The sequence below is a fragment of the Acomys russatus genome, chromosome 4 (genome assembly GCF_903995435.1).
Source record: "Acomys russatus chromosome 4, mAcoRus1.1, whole genome shotgun sequence".
Taxonomy (NCBI): Eukaryota; Metazoa; Chordata; class Mammalia; order Rodentia; family Muridae; genus Acomys; species Acomys russatus.
Window position 1 is genome coordinate 75,225,344 of NC_067140.1, and position 14,333 is coordinate 75,239,676.

The 14,333-nt window shown below is 43.5% G+C and overlaps 1 protein-coding gene across 1 annotated transcript in view; it reads left to right on the forward strand.

The window, feature by feature from the left end:
• The window catches only part of Ism1 (isthmin 1), an 83,465-nt gene extending 71,308 nt beyond the window's left edge, over nucleotides 1-12,157 (forward strand). Inside the window, exons 5-6 of the mRNA XM_051144745.1 lie at nucleotides 3,031-3,120; nucleotides 10,267-12,157. Coding sequence (XP_051000702.1) covers nucleotides 3,031-3,120; nucleotides 10,267-10,784 — 608 coding nt within the window. The 3' untranslated portion in view covers nucleotides 10,785-12,157. The remainder of the gene's footprint in view (nucleotides 1-3,030; nucleotides 3,121-10,266) is intronic.
• Nucleotides 12,158-14,333: the final 2,176 nt, after the last annotated feature.

Below are 14,333 nucleotides of genomic sequence, written 5' to 3' on the forward strand. Positions count from 1 at the left end.
CTTTTTTCATTTATAGTTTAAAACTTGGAGAAAGTCTCTGAAAGATAACCGTTTCCTCAGAAATCTTTTGACCAAAGTAGGACAACTAGAGATAGCTGATAGACTTGGTGGATGAAAAGATGGATTTCCTCCATCTTAAGCACAATTTCAGTGGCTCTGACTAAAGGACAGTGCCATATTGTACTCATTTAACTTGAAGGAGAGACTCTGGTCAGTGTGGTCCTTAGATGTGCGATAATGTGAAAATAGATACTCGTGCCTGGTAAGGAAGACTGCATGAATGGATTCTCGCTCTCAGGAAAACTGTGGAGTTAGCCCTGTCAGTAAGACCTGCCTCCCAAGGCTTCCCAGGGAACAAACTGGGGCAACTTAGCCTTTAATTGTTGCCTTACAGTGTAGAATCAGTGTCTTGAATGGTAAATTAACTGCTAACTTGGTGAGGAATCATGTTGAAACTAAACAATAATTGTGACTGTGGCTATCAAAGTTAACATCCTTTGTCAAAATGTAGCCCATGGCTTATTTGTTAGACCTACATTGTTAGAGGGATCAAGCAGAAGGACACAGAGGAGAATCAGAAGCAACCAGGACCAGGAGTGGACCACAGAGATTGAACTTTGTGCCTCCTGGTCCTTTACACAAAGCTTATCAACTCCTGGCCTATAGTTTTACTGTGTTCCCAATTGCCAGGTAGAATATCAGCCTACAATGATATCTTGGGCCCTTTCAAGAAACCAAACATTCCAAATGGCTTCACCTAAAAGAAATTTCGGAGACAGAAAATCTGATCCCCATACCCCAGACTTCATTTTTCTGCCCCTAGACGTTCTATTCTCAAACCAGAGACATTTGGACCAAAACAAAAGTTGAGGCATAAAAGGATTTCGGGAGGGAGGGAAGGAGGGGCAGCTGGAGTGAGGTGTATGCTGGCAAAGGGCATGCAAAGAAAATGGGGTTGAAATGTAAGAAGCAGTGGCTCTGGCTCCGTGTCAGCCCTGCAGACGGTTTGCCTCTCCCAGTCTTCCCTGTGGTCACTGCAGTGAGCTGAGATGGAAGTCTGGCAAGTGGGTTTCAGATGGATAGGAACAAAGCAGTAAATAATACGATGAGTAGGAGGAAGAGACATCCAGAAAGAATGCAAAGAAGAGAAGGAGAATACGAAGACAAGGAGCTAAAGGATATTGAGATGAAGAAAGAGAAGATTGCCTAGGGGTGTAGGTGTTCATCTAATCATAGGTGAGGCCCTGGATTAGAGTCAGAGCAAGAAGCAAAAGAAAGAGGAAAGAAGGAGAGAAAATGAAAGCAAAAGGGTAGGAGAGAGGAGGAAAAGGAGATGGGAGGGGAGGAGGCAGAAGAGAGGGGTGGGAGGAAGATAAAGATTAAGAGGTTGAAGAAAAACAGGGGGGAAAGATGGTAATGAAGAAAGAGGATGGGAGTTCTTTGAGTAATTAAGTACTAACGAAACTTCCACGATTTTTAGGTGTGTTATTTCATTTACTTCTCAAAACTGCCCACCCCGTGAACAGAAGTTTATTGTTGTATTTATCGGGCATTTGTGAAAATTGAGACTCAAAACCAGCAACAAATGATAATTATGGAACTTGAATCCATGCTGCCTGATTCCAGAGTCCAGGCCCTGACTGGTAGACTCTTGTCTTCACCATGAAGAAAGGTTGTAGGGGCGCATCCCTGCATTTTTGTCAGAGCCAGGATACGGAGCCAAAGTGTTATATGTGGATTTCTTTGCAGGAAAAGGCTCTTTCCTGCTGCCATTTTGCATGTTTCCTCCTTGGGTACCAGGACCACTGAGAACAATGCAGCCAGCATCTCTGCCCATACATTTTCTTCTCATCTGCCCTAGCCCACTTTAATCTTTCCAGCCTTTCTGCTTTAGGAGTCCCTTTGGATGGAAATGATTGCTTTCAGCAGGGTCTCCTTCCTTATTTGGTCTGTTGAATCTCTGCTTTTTGCTGAAAACATCTGTGGAGTAGACAAGTCTTGTGGGCTTGGTAATGATCATATTATAAAATGTCCCCTTGGGGGGCTGGAGAGATGGCACCAACTGCCCCTTCAGTTCCCAGTATGTATGTCAGGCAGTTCACAGCCACCTGAAACACCAGCTTCAGGGTATCTGATGCCCTCTTCTGCCCTTCTGAGGCACTGGAACACACATAGCACACACACACACAAATAAATATTTCTTATAACCACGTCCCCAGGTCAAGCCTTAAGAGCCCTAACAAAATCAGAGCAATCTCTTAGAGGATATCAGTCATGCTCAACAGTGAACCCAGGGTTCCCCAGCAAAGGTACTGCCAGCCTCCACTCTTTCCTTTTTCTCTTGACTTAGCTTGCACAAAACTCCCATATGTACAGGAGCTGAATTGGTTGGAACACAGAGATTTGAAGCAAAGTGGGATCAGTTCCTTAGAGTAAGTAATGGGTTTCTCTGCGCATCCTTTCTGGTGTGTCAATAGGAATAACACTAGACAACTGATTCCCTGTCTGGGTAAGGCTCTCTCCACATTTCACTCCTGTAACTCAATCAACTCTGCAGGGGAGAGGTGTCCCTTAGTTCTCCTCAGTTTAGAGAAGTGAACACTGAGGCACACAAAGATGAAATGTCCTGCCCAGGTCGGCACAGCTAGTAATGATTAATCCCAGACAGCTGGCCATTAAAAAGAAGGTATTAGGGCACTCTGCTGCCTCCGATTTAGTCTGTCACTCACCAGACAGCTACCACTACCCACCCCTGATCTCTAAGGCAAAGGGCTGAGTCCGTGAAACTCACGCAGACACATTTGGATCTGATTTCGCGCTGTGAATATTATCTGGGGTCTTACTATGTTTTATGCACGGCTACCTGCTTTTTACTATTTCCTCTGTTGGCAAGTTTCTACCCCCGTGGGTAGTAATGAATACAAAAAGGCTTTGTTCAGGTGTATTTGTTTTGTATTTGGGGGGAGTGGGAGGGGGAAGTGGTGAATTTTTCCATATAACTGCAGAAAATGAGCTCTTGTCTGTGTTTAGGAATTGAAGACACTTTCAGGACAGCAGCCACCGAAGTAAGTCTGCTTGCGGGAAACGAGGAGTTTAACGCCACCAAGCTGTTTGAAGTTGGTAAGAGGATTTTTTTTTTCTTCTTTAAATCCAAATATTGATTCAGTGCTTTGGAGATTCATTTTGCTGCTTGCAGAGCCATCCTTGGACCTGTGAAAATGTTTCATTTTTCCCTTTGAGGTCTGTGCTCCCAACACATTTCTTGCCCACTGAATATACAGAGAAGGAGCTGCCTCGTCCCTCCTACACCAGACAAACTGAGCCTAGGATCCCTTTGTGAGCAACTTGTAGAGCCTCCTAAGTGAGAGACCGGTTAAAGCCCACCCTTCCCCTAGCACAAAAGAAACCCTCTACCCAGTGAGCTCTGTCCTCACCCAGCATCCAGTAAGAGAAAGTCTCCAGCAGAGGAAAGGAAAGGGATGGAAGTTTTCTCAATATTATACACTCACCCGTATGCGTGAGTGGGTGTGCATGTGCCCGTGGCTCAGAAGCAACAGCCTAAATAAGTACAGCAGAAGGTACCTGCTCAGGTGCAAGCTAGCTTTTCAACCAGCTTCATTTATTTCTCCGCATACCATGCTGTGCTGTAAAAGAATAAGATGCCTTCTGTCAGGCTTCTTTTATCCCCTAAGACGCTTTTGTAAATTCAAATGTGCCCTGCCTCCTCAGACGAAATGGAGCAGGCCTTTTAGTTTCCTAGCCCAACTGTTTAGAGATATAATTTTCTCTCTTTCTCAAGGAACTATAGGAGTCAATCAAGGGTCTAAGTAGAATAGTCTAGAAAACAAAGAAAGACTGAAAAAAAATGGTGCCAGCACTCTGATGAAAAGAAGCAATAAATGGTATCAGCATCAATATCGGGGCCGTGGGGGGTGAGGCTCACCTCTCCACCCCCAGCTCAGGCACTCCTACAGTGGCAGCTGAGAGGACAGTCGGTTTTCTCTCAATGTGTGGCCTCTCCTACACCACAGTGAAAACTGTATAGCCAAGAACACTTGAATGACACAAACTGGTCTTGATGGGAGAAGTACCAGAGTCAGATGGTTAAGAAGGAGGGTAGATCTGGGGAAAGTGAGGGTTGTGAATATGATAAGAACATATTGTACAAAATTCTCAAAGAACTAAGAATATCTTTTCTGAAAGACAAGGGCCAGCCATGCCTTAACCATCATGAGGTGAACATCATCCCATTACTACCAGGTGGACTAATTTTTCAAGGCAGGTCCCAGATCCTGGGTTAGCTAAAATATACGTTGATTTGCACAATGCTTGTTAATAATTTATTCTTAAAACAAACCCATTCAAATATGCCTGTAAGCCAAACTTGGGACAGTTTAGAAATTCTGTGTTACTGGGACCTCACCTCACATACAAAATGAAATCACATTTATTTAGCAGGAGCCTGCACACACAGTTCACTGGATTTCTTTTTTAAGCTGACTTTAAAGGTATGAGTTTTGCATGAAATGTAAGGATAAAAGACATGGTCTGTGGGGGACAGAGAACTCCTGTCTCCTCATATAACATTTCACAGGTGAGTACCTTTCACCATTTTGTATAGGGCAAAGCATATGGCCACATCTAAGGCATGGCTACGGGTCCCAGAACTGGGTAGAGACCTGTTTCAGCCAGAATCCAGGCCAAAATGAATTGAATTACATAGGCATTTGACAAGTATTTGGTGAGGGACAATTTGTAAAACTATGAGCAGAGTTGATTTAAATGAAGAAGGGAAACCCAGTACTGGCAACAGTGGAGAACTCTGACCATTCTTGATCTGATGAGACCTGAGTAGGAACAGCAAGCACAGCTCACAGGGAGAGCCACCTGCCTACAGTGCCAGCTCCGCAAAGGATATGGACAATGTACAGTGAGAGGAACCAACAAAGCCTTCTAGCCTTACCTTCTTCCCTCTATGTGGTCCGTTGATGGGTCTTCCCATTGGGCAATCAAAACAAAAATCAAGGGTGAAAAGCTTGTATCAGGACAAGAGCATCATGGGATGAAGACACAGAAGGGCAAACAGAAAATGACGTAAGCAGATGGGAAACACTGGGTTGCCAAATGGTCAAGTTACTTAAGCTAGTACTGTCTTGGGTTTTCTTGTCTATAAAATAGCATGAGACAGTAGTGCATCCCAAAGAATGTTCAGAGAGTTAATTATCTGCCAATTCAAGCATGCCCATCACACTGAATACCCTGTTTAAGTATGCTTTGAAAAATGAAAACGAGTCAATGAATGTCCTATAGGCACATGAATTGCAGTAGTCTCCCCCCTTTGAAAATATAATGCCATTATCTGGAGTCTCCTAAAGTTTGTTTCTGAAGGCCCTGCCCCTCCAAGAAGAGCCAATGACTTCCCAGGGTATTTCTCAGAAAGGAACTGTCCCACTCTGAGTGGACATGCAGGCAAGAGGACACAGCTGAGAAATCCTAGAACTCAGAGAAAAGACAAGCCACTGTATGTGCCAACTGGCCTTACGCAGGACAGTGTACCATTCATGTCACATCCTCTGCCACTGATACTCCATCCCAAGTTCACCAGAAAAGTCCTATTTTCATGCCAGCTTCACAATTAGACATCAGAAACGCGGCTGTTGAAATGCCTTGTCCATGGACTTAAAGCTGGTAAGAAGTTGGGCTTTACTCCCAGCCAGATAAAAATGAGAACCTAACCTCACAGCTGCGCTCTGTGGTCTCATGAGAAATGTCCTATTTCCCCCTTCCCCATCTAAGTGATGAGAGACTTGGGCCCCTTCCCAGCTGACCCTGTGTCCGGATCCCATGCATAAGCATATTAGCCTCCCAGGATTCCCAAACCCGGAGTCATTTCTCCTGCCTTACTCTCATTACCCACAGGCCTTGCAGCCACTGAAGTCTAACAATTCTGGATCTTCTGAATCCAATCTGCAGTTACCAAGTGTATTTTCCCCCATTCTGTTCCCATTGATAAACGATACTGACTTCAGCACTGGGTCAATTTTCTTGCTACATAGCTCAACTGATACATATTTCACTGTGTTCGGTAGCTCCCTGGGGCCCTCTGAACAAGCCTAAAGCAGATAAGATCTCCATTGCCTGACAACAACCTTGTTCATTTGTAGCTTCTACTCCAGAGAGAAAGATAGTGTCCTCATCCCCAGTCATCCTCACTCATGTGCTCTCCCCTCCACCCTCTCCTGTGTGTGTTTGCCCATGTCTGTACACGTAGAGGCCAGAGGTCAATACCAGATGTTCTCCATCTTAACTTTTTTTTAAAGATTTAGTTATTTATTATGTATACAGTATTCTGCCTGCAAGCCAGAAGAGGGCACCAGATCTCATTATAGATGGTTGTGAGCCACCATGTGGGTGCTGGGAATTGAACTCATGACCTTTGGAAGAGCAGTCAGTGCTCTTAACCTCTGAGCCATCTCTCCAGCCCCATCTTAACTTTTTGAGACAAGGCCCCTCACCGTATCAGGAGCTTGATGTTACAACTAGACCGGCTGGCCCTCATGACCTACATGTCTCTACCCCCACCTCATGCCCCCAGTACTGGGGTAACAAACATGCTCCTCTGCACCCAGCTTTTTCGTCAGCTCTGTGGATCTGCACTCAAGTCCTCATGCTTGGCAGCAAGCCCTTTATGCACTAACCCATCTCTCTAGTCCCCCTTCAGATTTTTCACTGTTCAAGATTAGTTTTTACGATTAGTACTTAGCTGCAGGCCCTCCCCCTGCCTCCTCCCACGTCTGCTACTGAAGTTTGTATCAGTTTGGGTTCTGCAAATAGCTCATACCAGATGGGAGCAAATGTACAAGGTGACAGTATGACACCTGAGGAAGGAGAAAAAGAATAACAAACAACTCAGCCCTGTCCAACAGAGACTGCTTAGCCAAGGGTACCTAGGGTAGAAACCAGACAGCAGTGTTTCCTCCAGGGTCAGTATGACCTGGATGATGGAAGGTGGTCCGCAAAGTACGCAAGAGCAGACTTTCTTCTAGAAGCTCTGAAGAGGTCTAGCACCAGCCCTACCACAGCTCATCACCAGCATGTATGACATGCACCCAAAACTATCGCTGACTTCCCCTATTAGAAATAATATCTCATTTCAATTTTGAAATGTTTTGTTTTGTTAGAAAAGAGAGCCAAGTATTGTGTGGTACATGCCTGTCATCCCAGCATTCAGAGGCAGAAGCGAGTCCCGGGCCATCCTGGGACACACCATGAGACTGTCTCAAACAAACAACAGAAGAATGTCTAGGTTTAGGCAAACAGGGTTTTCTTTTATGGAGAAGTCAATAAAGCCAGAAAGAAGCTGGCGGTGGGTACATGCATCAGTCAGCTTTCTGTCACTGAAAAAAAAAAAAAAGTACTTGAAAGGAAAAAACAACTAAAAAGGAAGAAAGATTTATTTTGGCCTCTAGTTTCAGTATATGGTATTTGGTCTGTTGCCTTTGGGCCTGTGCAAAGCAGAACATCACACAGAGCAGGTGATGAGGACAAGGAGGAGGCTGTTCACCTCATGGCAACCAGGAAAAAAGAGAGACAAGGAAAGGGACACAGTAGTCCCAAGATGGATGCCTTTTGGTGTTATCGCCAATATGTTCTACTACCTCCCAGTAGCGCCACAGGATGGGGACCAAGCCATCAATATTGGCCTATTGATGGACATTTAAGACCCAAACTGTAACAGTGGGAAATGGGATGGAAGTGTGGCAAGGTGAACTTGTAGATCCAAAGGTGTTTTGCCCTGGGGCCAGCCAACCTCCTTTCAGAAGGGATGCTGATGGAAAAGCTGTGTGCCAGCTCAACAGAGTGAAGGCGAAAGTCTGGGGCCTTGAACAAAGGACAGAGAGAGTTAGTAAAGTTTGGTTAGGATAGATTCTGTTCTGACCAGTCAGTGCAGGCAAGCAGCTCAACCAACCATGAGCAAAAGAAAGAAAGGTCTGTGCCTGGGCTTATCATTCATAAAGGAGATAGAGCGTCCACATGTCTCATCTAAGTCTGATGTGAAAAGGGCAGAGGGTAATGATGGGAAGGGGACACACATTCTTTTTTTTTCTTTTTTTAAATATAGTTTATTAATTTATTCATATTACAATTGTTATCCCAATCCCTTGTATCCTCCCATTCCTCCCTCCCATTTTCCCCTTACTCCCCTCCCTTATGACTGTGACTGAGGGGGACTTCCTCCCCCTGTATATGCTCATAGGGTATCAAGTCTCTTCTTGGTAGCCTGCTATCCTTCCTCTGAGTGCCACCAGGTCTCTCCATCCAGGGGACATGGTCAAATATGGGGCACCAGGGACACACATTCGTAATATTGCTGTTTTCCAGGACAAAGTTCTCTGAAGCTCGGGCATCAGGCCTACTCATACGCCCAGCCATTTTTTACTTTCTATTTTGAAATAAAGTCCCACTAAGTTGCCCAGGCTAGCCTTGAACTCATTCTGTGTATCAGGCTAGCCTTGGACTTCTCCCTATATTAGTTTTGTCTTAAGCTTATTCTGTAGACCAAGCAGGGCTTGAATGTATGATCCCTCCTGCCTTAGCCCCAGCTAAAAATGCTCAAGCCTGATCCACGATGAAGTTTTTAAGTAAAGTATGGCGTTGTCATTGTTGGGAACCATAAGAAAGAAGGGCTTTCTGACTTCCTAGGTCACCGTGACACTATCTTTTTGTTCCTCACACCTGTTTGGTCCCTACCTTGTATCAAGTTCCCTCCCATATCCTCAGTCCATTTCTTCTGGCATCTTAGTCTCAGAGTCTGATAGAGATCAAACTAAGACATACACTGCATCAAATGTTCTCGACCCAAACAACTACAGGATCATGTGAACCCCTGTGAGTGATCAGGCAGGTGCTAGCCTGACCTGGAAACCTCACGTCCTGTCCACAAAGAGTATCACTGTTCACCTACACCCTGGCAAGTTGTTCCCAAGGGGTAATACAAAAACAGCATATGTATCAAATTTCAGTTCTTAAAAAAAAAAAGCCAGGAATGCACAATTAGAATTTATATCCATATCTGGGCATTGTGACACACGCCTTTAATCCCAACACTCAGGAGGCAGAGGCAAGTGGCTCTCTATGGGTTCGAGGCCAGCCTGGTCTACAAAGTGAGTTTTAGGACAGTCAGGGCTACACAGAAAAACTTTTCTCAAAACAACAAACAAAATATTTTTTAAAAAAGTATTGAAATCCATAAATTGTTTTTATTTAAAACAAATTTAAATTTAAATATTTGATCATATACTCCTCTTCCTCCAAGGGCCTTCCAGATTGTCTCTCCCTTTCCTACCCACTCAACTTTAAGTTCTTCTCAAAAAACAAAAAACAAATACAACAAAACCTCCAAAACCACAAAAACAAGTTGAAACCACACCCAAAAGAGAAAAAATAAAATAAAATCACCAAACTGTAACCAAATAAAAGGAATATTTGACCAAAATATAATTGGAATCCATAAATTCTTAAGTATTTGCAACTAGTCAGGTTTTTCTTATGCTTTAAAAACCAAATATGTCACGTCTGGGTTCTGAGTCGCAGTCTCACCACTTTGAAGCATCTTAGCCTGTGAATTTGGATGTAGTGATAATCAAGGTCCAGTGGTTGGGAGATGAATTGTGTTTTAAACAAGTCAGTGAGTGGAAGAAGTAAAGTAAACCTAACTCTACAAATGGTCCTTTGAGGCCTTTCTATCATATTACCATTTACTTAGGAAATTCAATATAGTTCTCTGAATTAGCTAATTTTGTTAGGATATATAATTAGGCTTTGGTTATCTGTTATGATATTCTACTTTTTGTTCTATGTTTGAGGATTTTATTAAGGAGTTGGTTGAGCTCTGGTTTGGTTTGGACATTTTTGGAAGATGCTCTAAATTTAGAGATAATAACATATGTTTCTACATAAGATTCTAAAAGGTGTATCAAATGCACTGACAGTTAAATATATGCTATAGAATATTGGTAGCCATTCTATCAGAGAATTCTTTTTGCTATTCTGTGTTTGAAAATTCCTCATAGTATAAAGCGAGGAGTTGGGAAAATGTCTTATAAACAAGTTGCCAAGTTCAGAGGATATGAGAGTGGTCCGCATCTGGTGGTTATGGGTGCCTGTGGAGTCTCTGGTGCCTAGGGAGAATAATGTTGACTTTAGTGTCATCCTCCCAGAAAGTTTAGCATGTTCTGAGAACAATTTTCTTGGTCTTTTTTTTAGACATGGACAGCTGTGAGCGATGGATGAGCTGCAAAAGTGAGTTCTTAAAGAAATACATGCACAAAGTGATCAATGACCTACCTAGCTGCCCCTGCTCCTACCCTACTGAGGTGGCCTACAGCACGGCCGACATCTTTGACCGCATCAAGCGCAAGGACTTCCGATGGAAGGATGCTAGTGGGCCGAAAGAGAAACTGGAGATCTACAAGCCTACTGCCCGCTACTGCATCCGCTCTATGCTGTCCCTGGAGAGTACCACACTGGCTGCCCAGCACTGTTGCTATGGCGACAACATGCAGCTCATTACCAGGGGTAAAGGGGCAGGCACACCCAATCTCATCAGCACTGAGTTCTCTGCTGAGCTCCACTACAAAGTGGACGTCCTGCCCTGGATCATCTGCAAGGGGGACTGGAGCAGGTACAATGAGGCCCGGCCTCCCAATAACGGACAGAAGTGCACAGAGAGCCCTTCTGATGAGGATTACATTAAACAGTTCCAAGAAGCCAGGGAGTACTAAAGCACCGCTGGTTTGGAAACACAAATGCACTGCACTGATCTGCCAACTGTCACCCAGCTCTTTTTATCCACATTTTTGTATATTTGTATATTCCACATGAGTATTTTTATAAGTACACTAGGGATATGTGCCAGGTCTGGGGGACTGCTATGTCCAGTGCCTATAAACCATGTGGGAAGTCCTCCTAGTGTCTGTGTGGGCAGGAAGAGGAACCTGAGCGCAATAGTGGGTGTGATTCAATTCCCACATCCATCCAGCGCACGGGAGCACAGAGACTGGGGTTGTAAACATTATAAGCAGTTTTTATATATAACTTATTTAATACGAATGTGACTTGCGTGTAACCTTTTCTCTGGAGTTGTCCTTGTAAAAATTATTTAATCACTTCTGAGAGAGTTCAGAAAGAAAAGGGCTTAGGGGAATGAAGAGAAAAGGAATTTTGCAGTGGAAATGCACCAAAGCAATAAACACCCACCTTACCCCAGGTGTTCTTTAGTCGTGGGGCGTCTGATGGAGTCACAGATTCCAACAGTTTCTTGTCTTAAGCAAGGGTGGGCAGGAAGTGAGTGTTTGGAGTTGAATCTAAGACATGGTTTTAAATGGCTTTAAAATAAACGACCAGTGTAATTCTACTAAGGAGCCCCAGCAGTGGTGCCTCTGCCCAGTCCTACCAGGCTCAGAGGACTGTGGGGAGTTCAGGCATGAAGCCAGGAGCGGCACTTTGCAAAGAAAAAGCAAAACAAGTTGGGAAATAATATGGGCCTCGTTTTGTCTATTGTATTTTAATATAACAACTTTTCTCCGCCAATATATTCCCAGTAAATAAATATGAAAAGGGGTGAGGGGAGCCAAAGTCTGGGAAATCCTAATTTTTTTATGTTTAAAAAAAACTGCATTATTTTTGTAAAGTATTTATTGAGTCATTGGCTATTGTGCACTGTGCAGTTATAAGACAGTCCACTTTTGTGGGGGTAGAACTTGAGGACAGATAAAGAGTTGGTTCTTATGCAATTTTTTACTTGCAAAACTCCAGGATAAAAAGATATATAATAAAATCATAATAAAATGTGTTACTGAATCCTTGATTTATGATACAAGTAGTGTAACAGCTCCAAGTGAAGCAAGGTTTTCATGAGGAGAAAGTGTCAACCCAGGTGGGAATAAAAGATTCACAAACTCAACAGTGGCCAGGCCAAGTCATCGCGTCTTCGGCATCAAGAGCATCTCCCCAGCCCCCAAGTAGCTCAAGTTAATAGGCACATGTATTCTTTTGTCCTCACCCAGAACTAAGAAAATCGAACTAAAGCAAAGACTTAAACTGGGCAAGGCTACTTCCAGACAAAATAAAGACATACAAGGAATAAGTAGAACTGCTTACAGTGCAAGTTATTGTGTTTCCAGATGAGAGAATGCAAAGGTCAGAAAGAATAAACCATGTTTGCCATGCCCTTTTTGAAATGCTGGTTTGGTGTTCTTGTACCCTGGTGATTTTGATATTCTTGACCACACACTCAAGTTCTCCTGGTAGAAGTATGGTCTTACAGAAAAGCTCTTCCTAGTTCTGTATACATTAGAATGAATTGTTTACTGAAATATTACCCACCAGATTATTTACACTTAGGTTCTGCATCTAGAAACAGAATGGTAAGTCTGGTTCAGGGCTGGAGAGATGGTTCAGTAGCAGTAAAGAGAACTCACTGCTCTTACAAAGGACCCAAGTTCATTTCCTAGTGCCACATGATGGCTCACACCTATTTATAACATTTCCAGGGTTCTGGCACCCTCTTCTGGCTTCTGTAGGCACCAGGCATGAATGGTACATGTGCATCCATGAAGACATTCACATGTACACATAAGAATAAATGGCTCTGGGTATATTCCAAGGAGTGGGATGGCTGGGTCTTGAGGAAGTCCTATTCCCATTTTTCTGAGAAAGCACCAGATAGATTTCCAAAGTGGTTGTACTAGTTTGCATTCCCACCAGCAATGAAGGAGTGTTCCTCTCTCTCCACATCCTCACCGACATGTGGTGTCATTTGAGTTTTTGATCTTAGCCATTCTGATGGGTGTAAGATGGAATCTCAGTGTCGTTTTGATTTGCATTTCTCTGATGACTAACGAGGACGAGCATTTCTTTAAGTGTTTCTCGGCCATTTGATATTCCTCTGTTGAGAATTCTCTGTTAAGTTCCAAGCCCCATTTCGCAATTGGGTTGTTTGGTTTTGTGATGCTTAATTTCTTGAGTTCTTTATATATTTTGGATATTAAGCCTTTGTCAGATGAAGGGTCCTTGGAATATACCCAGAAAATGCCCTACCACACAACAGGGACATATGCTCAACCATGTTCATAGCTGCTTTATACATAATAGCCAGAACATGGAAACAGCCTAAGTGTCCCTCAGTAGAAGAATGGACTAAGAAACTGTGGTATATTTACACAGTGGAATACTACTCAGCTATTAAAAACAAGGAATTCCCGAAATTTGTGGACAAATGGATTGATCTAGAAATTATCATAATGAATGAGTTCACCCAGAAGCAAAAAGACAAACAGTATATACTCACTTATATCAAAACACTAGTCCAAGGGATACATACCATGAAAATCTTTACTTACCAAGAAAGTGGGTCAGAGGAGAGGACATCCTATTGAGACTTTAGGCGAGAGTAGCATGGAAGAATGAGGAAATAGTAGACCCACAGGGTCCTGGAAACCTACAAGAAGAACTTTATGACAGGCATATCTGGATCCTGGGGTCCTCCTCAAACTAAGGCACCAGCCAAGGAGAATATAGGCAGTAAGCTTCGAACCCCTACCAAGACCTACCCGATGAACAGGATATTCTCCACCGTTGAGTGGAGAGGGAGATCTGACTCTCACACGAACTCTGGTGCCCCTTTTCTGACCACGTCCCCTGGATGGGGAGACCTGGAGGCACTCAGAGGAAGGATAGCAAGTTACCAAGAAGAGACTCAATATTCTAAGAGCATATATAGGGGGAGGAGGTCTCCCTCAATCACAGACATAGGGGAGGGGAGAAGGGGAGAAGTGGGAGGGAGGGAAGAATGGGAGGAAACAGGGGAAGGGCTAACAATCAAGATGTAATATGAATAAATTAATAAAATTAATTTAAAAAAAGAATAAATGGCTCTTTTTTAAAAGGTCTTGTTCACATTTGAAGGAATACTAAATGAAGGAGTAGAGAGAATTTAACAGTCCATGTATCCGAGGAGAGGGTTTGGTTTGTAATACCTACAGGGGAAAAAAATCTTCAAATAGAGCATCTGATTGAAATAGAATGTATTGCCTTTGAACTGATCGATTTCTTGTCAGGACACACGCACAAGTAGGAACAGAAGATCAGGTACGTGGGAAGTTCAGCTGAGTAGCAAGAAGGGATAAGAATGGCCTGATGGGCATCCTGGAGTAAGTTCTAGGTTGTAGGGAAATCCTCCTGGAGATCAGGACCGTATCTAAAGTTTCCAGGAGAGGACTGGTGTTGCAGGGTATTTGACCCCAGTGTGATCCCTGAGATTGTGAACTGTA